Source organism: Chamaea fasciata, unplaced genomic scaffold, assembly GCF_029207755.1.
Source record: "Chamaea fasciata isolate MVZ Bird 193981 ecotype frontalis unplaced genomic scaffold, bChaFas1.0.hap1 SCAF_14, whole genome shotgun sequence".
NCBI classification, from domain to species: domain Eukaryota; kingdom Metazoa; phylum Chordata; class Aves; order Passeriformes; family Sylviidae; genus Chamaea; species Chamaea fasciata.
This window is the reverse complement of record NW_027094099.1, coordinates 6,892,024-6,906,040: the sequence shown is the minus strand read 5'-3', so window position 1 is coordinate 6,906,040 and position 14,017 is coordinate 6,892,024. Positions and strand designations below refer to the sequence as shown.

General features: G+C 37.6%; 1 protein-coding gene across 2 annotated transcripts in view; it reads left to right on the top strand.

The window, feature by feature from the left end:
- Positions 1-9,409: 9,409 nt before the first annotated feature.
- Positions 9,410-14,017, top strand: part of CGNL1 (cingulin like 1) — a 39,071-nt gene continuing 34,463 nt past the window's right edge. For both annotated transcript variants that reach the window (XM_066195892.1, XM_066195891.1), the window contains exons 1-4: positions 9,410-11,006; positions 11,528-11,622; positions 12,555-12,648; positions 13,557-13,658. In XM_066195892.1, the coding sequence (XP_066051989.1) occupies positions 9,429-11,006; positions 11,528-11,622; positions 12,555-12,648; positions 13,557-13,658 (1,869 nt within the window). In that variant the 5' untranslated portion in view covers positions 9,410-9,428. The remainder of the gene's footprint in view (positions 11,007-11,527; positions 11,623-12,554; positions 12,649-13,556; positions 13,659-14,017) is intronic.

Sequence of the window (14,017 nt, the reverse complement as noted above, 5' to 3'; positions counted from 1 at the left end):
TTGAAATTGGTTCAGGGTATGTCTTCATATATTTTTTTGCACACCATTAGCTGTCATATGCAGGGAGCAAATGTTCAGCAGTAGCAGCCTTTATTTACAAGAACAATTGGCATGTAGTGTTACATTATAATTCCACAAACACTTTAAGCTTCATGAAGAAGCAGCCCTACCTCTCTCATTTCCCTGGTAATTATTCCAGTGTGAAGGGGAGAAGTGTGGCAGCTTAGGGGAGCTGGTTAAACCTGTGCTCACTGGGCCCACACCAGGTCACTTTGGCTGCATAGGCTTTGTGGGCTTTTCTAAGTGATTCAGTCCAGCTCACCATGAAGCTCCTTTCCTCTGGAGTTTTCTAACCCCTCTCTTCTATACTCAGCTTATGTCTCTCAGACAGAGTGTGATGATATCATCTTCTTGTCTGGTGGGGCCTGGGCTCAGGGCCTGCAGCTCTGACTGCATATTTAAATTTGAAAACGCATGGCTGAGTTAGTTGAAAGAAACTAGATGGGTGTGAAGCCAAGTGTTCAAAGAATACAATGTAATTAAGGCAAAGTTTAACAGTAGAAAAATGGGAGGCATTACTAGCTTGAATCCACATGAAGCTGTGGCCTTGTGTTGGCTGTGTAAATATGACTCCTACAGCCTATTTTGCATGTAGTTTTTGTACTTGAATACTTGCATCTCCATAGAGATTAACCCTGCTCTGTGTGTGTGTATATAGGTGAGACCTTGGTCTTTGCAAGCAGCTGTACTCACAGTTCATCATTAATTTTGTTCAGGAACAAGTTATGCATATATAATCAAGGTCATGCAAGTTGCATCTGTTGGGTTGCTGTAAAAGTAGTTCCTGTAGACAAGATTATAGTTTTTGCATGGGAATAATAAGAAGAAGGTCCAGTGAAATGTCAGATTTCAAGTGAATGAAAATGTTTGGAGTATAGGAACCTTTTATTATTTAATTATGTTAGATAATTTTCTAAATGAACATGTTCCTGAAGCACTTGTAAAACTTCTTAACAAAGGTTACCCTAGCTGTGTCCATTCCTTTGAGAAAGGCTTTCTAAGAGACTCTTAATAAACCTGAGATTTTTTGCTCAAGCCTCCAAGTATATGAACAGGATACTCTCTTCTATTCAAACAATAATGATATCATTGGGATGTACTAAGATGATTTCCTTTGGAACAAAATACAGTTTCTAACCCGGACAATTGGAGGAAAATGTAATGAAACAACACAGAATCTCTTGTGTAGTAAGTGTAATCATGTCAGGTGTTTGGATGCAAACCAGCTATTGTATTTGAAGTCACAAACCTCTTTTAGAACCTGTGAGTATCCTCGTGTCTCTCAGCTGTCTTTTCTGTCTATACGTAACAGATATGAACATTAAGAATTCGATAAAGTAGAGGAGACTATATATACTAACACTTTCTCTTAATGACTTTATTACTTTTTTCCCTGTTTTTAACCTCTTTTGCAAGTTTTTAAGAAAAATGAGGGAAATTTGAGTATTGTGTATATACAATCAACTCAACTCTGAAATAAGTATTTATAAGGTTTTGTTGCTTGCTTGCTTTTTGTATTTGAAGTTTATAAGTATTAATTGTAGTTCAATGGTGTCAGATACTCACAAGATAACCCCAGTAATTGGATCCTGTTAGTGGCAAAACCCAGCTTGTTCAGGAGCTTTAGCTGAGCCTGGATGGGAGATGAAAGAACAGTGTGGCACAGATACACTCAGGCAGGTGTTTGTGTCCACACAGAGCTTGTACCACAGTAACCATGAACAAAGCAGTAGAGCTCCCCATCTCCCTGCAAGGACTTCACTCCTGTCAGTCTGCAGGGCCTGGGGCTACCCACTGCACATCACATCAATTCGTGTTTTGGAGCTCTATTTCAGATACAAGTTGACTTCCGTTTTAGTATGCTTTTTAATGTGGTTGATTTTGTTCCTGACTCCCTTTCGTTTATTATTTGGGAAAATCTGGACACATTATTTCAGTAAAGAAAAAAAGAGCTCTTAAATAATGTAATGCTGTGGTAGTGGTTTAGAGTATTGCATGAGAAATTTGGAGGTTTCTTAGCATTTTCATCTTAACAAAATTAAGACTTGACTTTGCAGTCAGTAAAGGGAAGTTAGCAGGTCATGTGTTATTTCCTCTGGGAATAAATCCTATAAATCCTGTAAATTTATGACTACATGAATTCATACAAAGCAGACAAAGAAAACTGTATTATGTCCTTGTTTTCAATAAAACTCTGAAAAGTTTTGAGACCTGAATATCTGCCAAAATGTATTGTTGTTGACTTACAGCCACTGAAGCAGATTTTCATTTGGGAAAAAAAAACAAACAACCAACCAACAAATAAGCCAACAAAACCTGCTAGTTGTCACACAGCTCAAACATTTGGCTGATCTGTCACATACTTTCATAGGACTAACAAGATGTTTTACATTTCAAACACTGAGACTTCCTCACAGACAACATTTTTCAGCCACAGGGAGTATGAACCCAGCTGTAAGCAAGTGCACAGTATCTTTTGCTCTAACTGCTGTTAATTGTTCCTTCTACTGACGGTCTTTATTACATACAGCCTCTTCCTCTCCTTGAAAAGGTGGGTACTGATATTTTGTTGTGTTGGCTGTCTGAATAAGGTTGTTTAATACTTGGGTGGAACTGAAACTGAAATTCTGCTTTCTAAGGCAGCAAACCCAAAGATTATCCACTTTACTCCATTTTGGGATAAATTGATAAAATAATATCTGTAATGCATACTAACCGAAGCATGGCTGTTGGCTTTCACTAACAGCTATGGAAGAAAAGTATTATTTGGAATTTTCATCCTGCAGGAAGGTCTAACTTGTCATCTCTAGGCTTCCATCTGAAATCAGAAAAGAGAGTGGTATTTTTCACAGAATAAAAATTAATGCAGAATAATTAATTCAGGAATGAGGAAATACTTCCTATAAAAAGGTATTTCTCTGGGTCACTGTGGGCTGGACTTCATTTTTCATTAAGTACCCAAAGCTGTATGACTCTCATATTTAATCACAGCCTGGTCAAAGGAGAGGAAAAACCAACTCATGTTGCATTTATGGAAGGCACAGACCTCCATGGCTCCTGGTGTGTGGGGGCTGGAATTCCTGCTCTCAGGGCCACTTGCAGTGTGGGGGTGTGGTCCTCCAGCATTTGCTTTTCTCCGTGGGCACTGTGCACAACCTGGACTGGCAGTGGTGTGAATGTCACCGCAGGAGCAGTGCAGGGTTGGATTTACAGCCCTGGAACCACAGCAGGATGCAGCAGCTCAAACCTGCTCTTTTCCTCTTTGCACTACACCAGTTACTAATGCAGGTGCATGGGGGCCTGGAGCTGAGGTGCTGCATGGCATCTAGTGCTGAGTGCATTTAGATGGAGTGCTTTTGGAGGAATATCATTTGCTAGCTTTTTCTGAAGTCTGTAAAGCTAATTCTGCCTACAGTGATAGGTCAGCCCTGTTTTGGATGTTGGAAATACACCTTGATTTGGTCGTGTCTTTGTGATACCAAGCCTAAATCCTCGCAGTCTAACACTGGTATATGGAGTTTTGAAAAAGATGTGCTGTATAGCTTAGGTTCACAGGAACTCCCGATCGTTTTCAAGCACAGAATTTGCCACGGTATCTTTCGTTCCAGCAAATAGGAAGAAGAGATGGGGCATGAAGCTTTTGGGCTTGTTTAAAAGGGAATGAATATTTGAAAACTCAGTGGTTTGTTTATTATTTCATTTATAGAAATTTTAGGTAGGTCTTTGATGCTGACATCAGAAATGCTGACAGCAAGAGCAAAAGGAGCCTGAGTAGTTTTTTTTCCCCTCACTGATGCCTGCAGATATAGAATGACATGATACATTGTAGAAAACCCTTTGTAACAGCCCTTCTGAAAGTTTTGAATTTTGACCACTGGACAGGGAGTGGCAGTTTACAGACAGTGCTGAGGAAAAACAAATGGTGACAATTTCATTGAATACTGTAGCTATCATAATTTTCTTTCTAATAATCAGGGGGAGTAACTGTCACATGTGCATAAATATAATTTTATGTAGACAGAAAGCCTCAAGTAGGAAAAAAAATCTTAAATGGGAATAAGGAATCTGTTGGAATTATGGCAGACTTATTTCAGATGTCTTTCTGTTGCTGGATATTGTCAGTTGGCTCTTAAATGAGCTTTTTACAGCCCGATATCTAGAATTTTAAAATAGCACTTTTCTCCTTTCTGCTATCTGTAAGCAGTAGATCAAATAAGCTTATCCTACACCAGAGCTATCTTCCTCATGGACTAAAGGGGACAGCAACCCAGGCCCATTTTTCTTTGGCAGAAGCAAATCGTAGGTAGGATTGACAGTGATGAAGTTTCCCTTCATTCTTGCAAGGCATGTTTGTGAGAATGTTTTCCATCAAGTGTAAAAACATGACAGTTTTGGTCTTTCCATGAATTATCCCATCTGCTTCCTCTTCTTTACCCTCACTGTAAGTTTTCCTTCCTCTTCTCTCGTAAAGTTACTTCCTGTCCTTTTTCCATAACATTGTCATTTATTATTGACCTAACACCCACTTTGTGTGATGTTGCTGATACTTTCTGAATAGTCAGCTGCACAGAGAATCCATTATTTAGCTTGGAGAGCAAGCTCAGGGTTATGTAAGGCTGGAGAACAAATTTTATAGTTCCTTCCTGGCATTTTGCTGTGCATGTGAAATATCTGAAGTAAACATCCATAAACTGTTACATCCCACTTTTTCAAAAAAGACACTGAATAAATAATATGGGCCATGAGGAGGGTTTTTTTCTTATGGTGATAAAATTTGGGAATAAATTACATGGAACCAAATATCATTTGTAATTTAGCCTGAAATAGTTTAAAATTTTCAGAATTCTTCAAGTTCTCTCCTCCAAAGAGAAGATAATGAAGTATGCCCTCATCTTCCTCTAATGAAAAATCTTCAGGTAATCCAGTCTTAGGAGGCTCAGGATTGTGATATTGGATGTGGGGAAGTACCTGGTTTTTTGACATTAAGGGAGCCAGGGAGGAGTCCTGGTTCCATAGGAAAAGTCAGATCTCTTTTATTCCTCCACATCCCCTCCCTAGCTGTATGCATAAGGAACACATGTGTAATGTGGGGCAATACCTGTGAAGGATGTGTGGCTCCTGCAGGAGGCCAGGAAACATATCCACTGGTGGGATAGTGTGTCCCCCCACACTGGCACCATCTCTGCCTGGACTGTGTATCCCAGCAGCTCTGTCTGTCTGTCTGTCCAGGACAGGTGTTTGGCTCCCAGGCTGGAGCACGAGGTGGGATGTGCTTTGTAATGAGGGTGTGTGGGCAGGATACAGGAGAGCAAGCTTCTCATGCAGAGTCTGGCATTTAACACGATTGGGAAAGCAATTTTTCTGAATAGATCTGTCTTGTAGATTTGGCTAAAGAAGAACAGAAATGGGTGGTGGAGACAATTCCATGCCTTTGTGATGCTGTAATGTTAAGAAGGGAAGACATGTCTGGCACGGGACTATGTTTCTCAAAAGCACTCTTTTCTGCTCATGTTGTCAGGGAGGGCAGCCAGGGTTCCACATGACAGAGGTTTTCTTTTTTGTAAGGCAGGTCTCACATAGCTCCTGTTAGCTAGCTATAAAATAGCTGTGAAAGGAAATGTTTTTAAGGAATTAAAAAAAAAAAAAAAGTTTTTGACTTGTTAAACCTTCAGTGTTCATCTCCTGTGGCTCTTTGTAGAGTATCATATCACCACTGAGCAACAAACTGCTACAGAAGAACATGCAGAGTATTGGATTTTCAGATATGAAAACCCCTGCTGACAAGTTCTCTTTATAAACAAAAATGTCATCGTTTCTATTTTTGGCAAAAATAAGTTGTTCAGAAAAATTAAACCATTTCTGAGTAATGATAAAATGTGGGACTTCCATACCACTGAAATCAGTATTTAAAATGAGTATTTAAACACCTTTATGGAAGTCTTATTTTAGGAAGAAATCTCAAAACTGAAAGGCTTTAGCAGCTTTGAGTGCCAGTTTTGTTCTTGTTCACAGAAGTTTTTAAAGGTTGCTATCCCTAACAATGAACTTAAAACACAAATTCAGTTTGGGATTTTCTACTCACCTCAAGCAGTCCAAGGCCGCGTCCTGACAAAATAGGTGATGCCATCATTCTGGGGTACCTTACTTGCTGACCTGACAACAAGATGCTGATGATTGTGTGGCCTTGGCTATATTATCTGTTTTAGCAAGTAGAATATTTTCAAAAGAAAATAATTTATTGAAGTAGTCTTTTCTTATGTCCTGATTAATTTGTATGATGTTGTAATGACACTTGCTTCAAGATAGGAGATGGATTTTATAATACAATGATTGTCCTTCACCTGATTAAAACTTTTATAAAGTCATTGCTTCTGTTTTCTGAAAATTGTATTTTTATACTCTGAGATAGGAAATAAAAACAACAAGACTGTGTTGTTTAAAATTTAAAGAATTACTTTGGTCAAAAACCTGGAAATAGGATTTATATCACTCTCTACTTAAAAAAAAAGCTTCTTAATTTTTTTAACTGCAAGTATGTAACAAGGAGCTGCACAAACAGGGAAATTGCCTTCCCAGCTGCCATTTAAATCTCTAACCTCTTTCCATAAGCTGAAGAGTAAACAGACTGTTTTGTCATAACATTTGAGGGCTTCAGCAGCCCTACAAAAGATAAAGATTAAAACCGGGCAGTTGTAGCTGTCAGGGCCCCCAGCTGTCGGCTCCTGCACTGGATCAGATGTCAGGATTTCAGTCGGTCACAGCATGGAGCACAAGGCTGATTTCATTTACCCCAGTATGCCAATCTGCAGTTTTTCATGACTGAGGTATGTACTCAGCCAGCAGAGTTTTCAGATGTTCTCATTTTTGACATGGTGACATCTGTCAGAGGAGCGGGGCAGACAGATGGGAGAGGAGCAGCTTCAGTCCTCTTATGCTCTGCTGCTGTAACCCTGCCAGAGCTGAGCTGTGACTGTACCATGTGTGTGCAGGAGAGTGACTGTATCTGTAATTAATCAATTAACATAGTTTCAGGATTTCCTCAGAAAGGCTGTGTGTGATGAAAGCCAGTAATGCTTTTTCTTTAATTTAAAAATGCTTACAAAATTGCAAAACCACTCCATGGTGTATTGTAAAACAAGTATTTGATATTATGTAGTTCATGTGGGTATTACCCAATGCAGCTTGACATCCTATAAAATAGAAATTCTATGTAAAATCTTTAAATATTTGAATAGTACGGTTATCTGTCCTGTTTTCTTCTTGAAGTAATGGGAATTTATAAATGTAATCTCTTCTTTTTTTTCACAGTTCCAGAAAGATGAGACATGTTATTTGAAAAATTGTTTGTTTAGCTCTTTTATTTCTGCAAGGTTTTATCCTTTTGTACAGTAAAATTAAGAGTATTACTAGTACAATGCATGCAAAGAAGACAAATACACATACTTCCTTATTGTTTTAGGGACAAATTAAACATATTCATTTAAGGTAGATTATTAACCTGAATATTATTTCCCCTATATAGCAGAGGGGTTAGTGTTTTGTGGTTATTTTTGAGGGGATAGGGGTTGTTTGGGAGTTTTTTTCTGATTATTTATTTTTAGCAACTTTGTAATAAGCTTGAAAGCACTGCTTTTGCAGTCGCCCCAAACAGGCGTAATGTATTGCTTATGCTGATTGATGTAAACCCTTTTCGTTTTTTGGCTTTGAGGTTTATTTTTATTGACTCCTTTTTATATTTTTTTAGCTGTTACCATTGTTGACAAATTCAGATAAACTTCACTCTTTTTATAGGTCTGCTAATACAGCTTGCAGGTGTAGTGTAAAGTTTCATATACTCCTTAGTTTGTTTTAGTGGCGCTTCTAATCTGGCTGGGGTTGCTGAGTGGAGAGCTTTTTGTAGAGATGTTCACATTCATCCACTACAGATGGGTGCTACCAACTATGTGTAAATCAGGGTTTTCTCTCAAACACTCACATGCAAATGTGCCATGTGAGGCTTCAATTTATAAGCCTGCTGCTGAGGCGGAGCTGGAGTTGGTTTTTAGAGAGGAGGAGGTTTTTGAGGGGAGCTTTCTGCTAGGAGGAAGAATTGGATGGAATTCGCTGTCAGGAAAAAGTGAGAACTCTGCTCTTGACTAGAATTTCTGAGGGAGGTGGTTCATGCTGAGATAGACAGGAGAGTGAAACTGGCTGCAGAGGGTTGTTTTTCCATGAGACATCCTGTTGTTTTGGTTTCCTCTTGCTGATTACCATCGCTTAGTGATCTTGGGTTTGTCAGGTCTCAGTGATGACTCAACTCCCCAGCTCAGTTCAAAAGTTTATTCCCTCCAGGTTTTGTATCAGTCTCACAGTCTTGTGTTCCATGTTTTATAGACACAGCTCATACTGTCACTGTACTGCCTCTGCCTTTAGACAGTTGGCTCATAATCTGCAACAGACAGTAAAGTAAATCTGCCTGCAAACCCAGCTGTTGGAGAAAGAAAGAAAGAATGGCATTTAACAATAAAAGCACAAGTAGGGTTCAGTTCACTGTTTTCTAGATGGAAACAGTTTTGGCACATATAGGCTGGAGTTAGCATTCCCATTGGATCTGAAAAAGGCACTGTCAGCCTTGGAAATACTAGCAGTGTTTTTTCATTTTTGTTGCTCAGCAAAGTATCATGTTTTAAAATAGCAACAGGAGTTTTTTGGAACAAGCTTGCATTTGGGAGATTCTTAAATTAATCTGTAGGAATGTTTATTCTTAGGAGTGACAATGAGATAATAAATGAAAAAGGTCATTTATTTTCAGATGTCATTAGACACAAATGTTGAAACCCAAGTAGATAAAAACCACAACTCAAAGGAATGAGGATATGGACCTTCCTTCCAATGCTTTAGTTACCTGAAACTCGTAAAACCTAAAACTGCCTGGTTGTGTTTTGCTCTCCTGGGCTTACATTTAAATGTTAATATGGCTGGTACTAAATGCTGGCTTTAAAATGGTCATTGATTTGTGAAAGACACAGTCTTCAGCAAATATAGTGGAAATACCCAAAAGTCATGCTTTGACTTAAAAAATTGTATAGTGTTGCTTATATTTAAAGTCACCTGATTCCAAAGCATTGAGCACCAACTCTGTGAAGGTAACATTTGTAAAACAACATTACATTGATCCAGAATATGTGGGTCTGACATTTGTCTTTGTATCACATTGTATTTGCTTTAGGCTTGATAGAGCTTGGATATTGATTTCCCTGCGTATTGCCATTAGTCTTCGTAGTCACATTGAATGGTGGAATAAAGTAATTAATGAAATAATCTAACTTACTTAAAATAGTGACTATTTTGTAATTTTTCTCCTCTTCAGATATAATCCTTTGATAGACATGGAACCATATTTTGCTGGTTTTAAGCACATGCAGCAGGACTATGAAGTCACTCTTGAACTCGCTAGTGAAGAGACTCAAAAAACTAAAAATGTGCAAAATTCTAGGACGGGGTCTTATGGTGTCAGCATTAGAGTCCAAGGAATCGATGGACATCCTTACATAGTACTGAACAATACAGAAGGATGTTTGCCAGAAAATCCTCCTCCTCCTGGAAAAGAACAGCAGGTCATTCCTCAGTCTGTAAACAAGCCAGCCATGGACTCCAATACTGCTTTTAAGTTAGAAGACAAAATCAGTGAACATACAAAATTTGCTGGAACACAGCACATGCAACCCTCTATGCCTAAAAAACTGAAGATAACCAATGTGAATGAAAAGGAAAGTGGGATGCCAGATTTTAAAGACGAAACTATGAAATCCTCAAATTTATTGAATTTTCAAAGACATCCTGAACTTTTGCAGCCTTATGATCCTGAAAAAAGTAACTTGAACTTGGATAATTACCAGTCTTCTGTGTGCAGTAAATCTAAGTCTTTTGCAGATGAAAAAACTGAAGCAAAGCCTTGGATTTCCACATCTAAAATAGTGTCCCTACCGAAAACAAATACATACCTTGCAGAGCCAACCAAAGCAAATTCAAAAAAAATACATCTGAACAGGTCAGTAGAAGATCCAAATAAGCAGCTACAAGATTGTCCCAGTAGCACAATCAGCCCCAGCGACATGTGTGTTTCAGAGTCATTTTCACCTGCAGAAGGATCCCCCTGCATTAGTCCCACTGCTTATCCCGAGACAAAGAAACCTAGACCAGATGTTCTTCCCTTCCGTAGGCAGGATTCAACTGGGCCAGTATTGACTGACTCCCGAAGATCCTCGTCCTCATCAGCTACTCCCACTTCTGCTAATTCCTTATACAGGTTTTTACTGGATGACCAAGAGTACGCCATCTACGCCGACAATGTGAACCGTCATGAAAACAGGAGATACATACCATTCTTGCCGGGGACTGGTCGTGATATTGACACTGGTTCACTTCCAGGAGTAGATCAACTGATTGAAAAGTTTGATAAGAAAGTTGATGCTCACAGAAGAGGCAGGTCAGGAAAAAGGAACAGAATTCATCCAGATGATCGTAAAAGATCAAGAAGTGTTGATAGTGCCTTGTCATTAGGACTTGATGTAACTTCAGATTATTTAGGTGAATTCAGTAAAAGCTTGGGTAAGTCAACTGAGCACTTGCTGAGACCATCTAAGGTTTGCCTTCACAAGCAGTTGTCCAGAGATCAAAAGTCACCTTCCAAAGAGACAAAGGTTTCTGCTCGAAGTATTGGAAAACTGCAAATGCCCAGTAAAGACACCCAGAGCAGCAGTTTCAGCTCTTTGCAACACCATAAACAGGAAGGAACAGATACAGAGAGCTTGGGTAGGTCAGCTACACTCCCAGGACAGAGTAAGAGAGAGGAAGTTAAAACAGTAACTTCTACTTTGTTGTTGCAAAACCGAATTACAGTTACACCTGAATCAGGAGCCAAGAAGATTTCTGTAAAAACATGTTCATCCGTCCCTAATATACAGGTAATTTTGAATTTCTTCTTTGAGCTGTCCTTTGCACTCTCACATACAAAAGTTGCCATATTGTTAATTGTCTTTTTCTAGTCTTCATTCGAACAAACTCCCGTCATACAATACTTCCAAATGGGAGTGTTCTGGAGAAATGTAAATATAATTTATTTCCGTTGTTGTAAGTATAGAAATTTGTAATTGTAAGACAACTGATTTTTGTATGGATGAAGGAAGATGGCAAGGCCAAACAGATTCTTGTAAATGATGTTAGAAAGATTCTTAAGCATAGATGCACAAAAGTAGAATATAAAAAGATATGTATGTAAAATCAAGTTGTTTTCCTTTTTCTTTTGGTGTGGAGTATGGTTTCTGGTTGCAGTAAGCCAAAACTCCAGTGGATCTTTCAGAACTTCAGGTCCATGGTACATAAAAGTTTTCTTTAATAGGACAGAATGGAGAAGTCCAGTCTTACAGTTTGTATTTACCAATCTCACAGGATTGGAATCTTTTGACATTTTATCTTTATCTTTTAGGCAACTCCTGATCTCTTAAAAGGCCAGCAAGATCTTGCACAGCAAACAAATGAAGAGACTGCTAAGCAGATACTTTACAATTACCTTAAGGAAGGGTCAGTAAACATACTTAATTTTGGGATAGGAGACTGTATTTTCTCAATATTTGTCTTCTGTTACATTTGAAATGTGAAACAGTAAAGTGAAAGCTATAATTAAATGAAACATCTCTTTCACAATTCTGTATCTCAGCTATGTCCTCTAAAGCATTATCTGATCTCAAAATACCCAGGCTATCAGGACTTACATAAGGTATTGTACAGGATATGATTAAATGCACTTGAAACTTGTGAATCAGAATATGATTTGTCTTTAAATACATCTGGAATTAAACTTTGTATAAAATAGAGGTTATTGGAGAATTCAAATACTACTTCATGGAAGTTTAAGCCTTTGGGTTTTTTAAACAACAACAACAACAATGAAGTGTTATTTCCTAAGGTTTGACAGAAGCCCTCTTGTTGCTGTGCTTTTAATACTTTGTGCACCTGTAACTCTTGGTATTTTCTATTGATAACTTATTGAAAAGTAAAGGAAGGTTGAATTAATTAAAAACACATGATGCATTTAAATTTCTTTTCATTCCTGATATAGCAAGTTCTGGGACCTATTCAAGTGTTATTTTATGGTGCAGTAGTCAGGACTTCTAACACCTAGAACTAACTACTTATTTCAGTATGGCTGAGTAATATACATGCTGAATATCTATCTTTCCACAGCCACAATCATACAGAAGAGATTTGCACTTCAAGAGTTCAGTGGTCTTTTTTGTTTGGTTGGCTCTTTACAAAATACGTGGAATACAATTTTTTAACTCCTCTCTTTAAAGATTTTAGTAAATCATAGTTAAGATAATTTCTGATTTGCTTGTATTATTTGGGGGGGTTTTGTGGAGGTTTTTATTAGTTTGGACAGTCTGAATTTGGTTGGATATTGACAAAAGAGTGACTTCAATCATATCATTACTTATTTGTACTGTCTGTTTTAGAAGTCCTGATAATGACGATGCAACAAAGAGGAAAGTGAATTTGGTTTTTGAGAAAATTCAGACTTTAAAGTCAAGAGCTGCTGGAAAGACGCAGGTAAAGAATTTTTAATTTGCTTTGGCTTGTTTCAAAGTGGTGCAGTATTAACACAGGGCCTTAAGAATCTGAATTCCCTTCTTGACTTTTATTAGGCTATTCATGTAGTCCCTCAGGAATATGGCTTAATTTTGATGGTATGAGAAGGATTAAATTCTTATTGTTTATTATTTTATCCCAGGTATAATGAGTAAAAATGAAATTTTTTTTTCTTCATATTCTTTTTAGTAGATATACCTGTGCTTTTTCAGAAGGTTTTAAGTGTAGTTGCTCACAGCACAGTTAACCTTTTAAAGAAATCTCTTAGTATTTGAGAAGGAGTTTGGAGCAGTGAAGAAAAATGTTAGGTACATTCCCATAAAATTTCTTGGGTAAAGATAAAATTTATCTGCAGAGATAAATGCTAATTTTTTGATTGCAGTGAGACAGACATAGCATGAGAGACTCATGTAGCTTTTGTTATTGATGACAGCATTATTTATTTGCAAAATAAATCCTAGGAAATTACCTAAAAAAGGTATCTGAAAACTTGTCTTGACATATGGGCATGCTTTCCTCTGGTGTCGATTTTGCGTAATTAGTGATATCTCATTAAAATTGGCCTAGACTACACATTATTTGATTCATATGTTGCTTAATTTGAATTTTTCTTTACATTTGTATATTTCCTGTTTTATTGTCAACATGCCTTGTGCAATTACCAAGAAGTTTTATGAAAACCAAATCATGGTTTCTTTGAAAATCTTAGCTTGGCCTGACCTATATGAAAAATTTCTGGTGAGCTCAGGCAGTTGATGCTACTCTTTGTTAGTCTTGCCTGTAGCTTTGCTTTAGATTAAAAAAAAAAAGAAACTATTCTCAAAGAACATCTTGGCATTGGGGGAATAAATGTCTCTATTTAATTGTAGGTTTCGGATTCTTCGGCTGAAGTAAAAGCATTGGTGGAACAAAAAGCAGAACTTGAAAGGAAAGTGGAAGAGTTAGAGAAAAAACTGGATCTGGAAATTAGGGTACAGCACTTTATTGTTATAAAGCTTCTGATTATTTCAAATACACTTTCAAATAAGTGACAAGTGATCCTCCAGCTGAATCCCTTTTGTTTCATATTCTTCTTAATCCAGATATACCTGTGCTTTTTCAGAAAACACTTTATTTAAAGGGTGATTGGTGATAACATTGTTACCTTTTGTAACAAATCTGTTCTTAGTATTTGAGAAGGAGTTTGGAGCAGTGAATTTATTTCACATTCACAAAGCACTTCTTAGGTATCCTCTGAGGTAAATGTTAATCTGTTGATTGCAGTGAGACAGACATTGACTGAGAGAAAAACTGTTTTAATCATGTAGCTGCTGTCTGTTATTTTACTTAA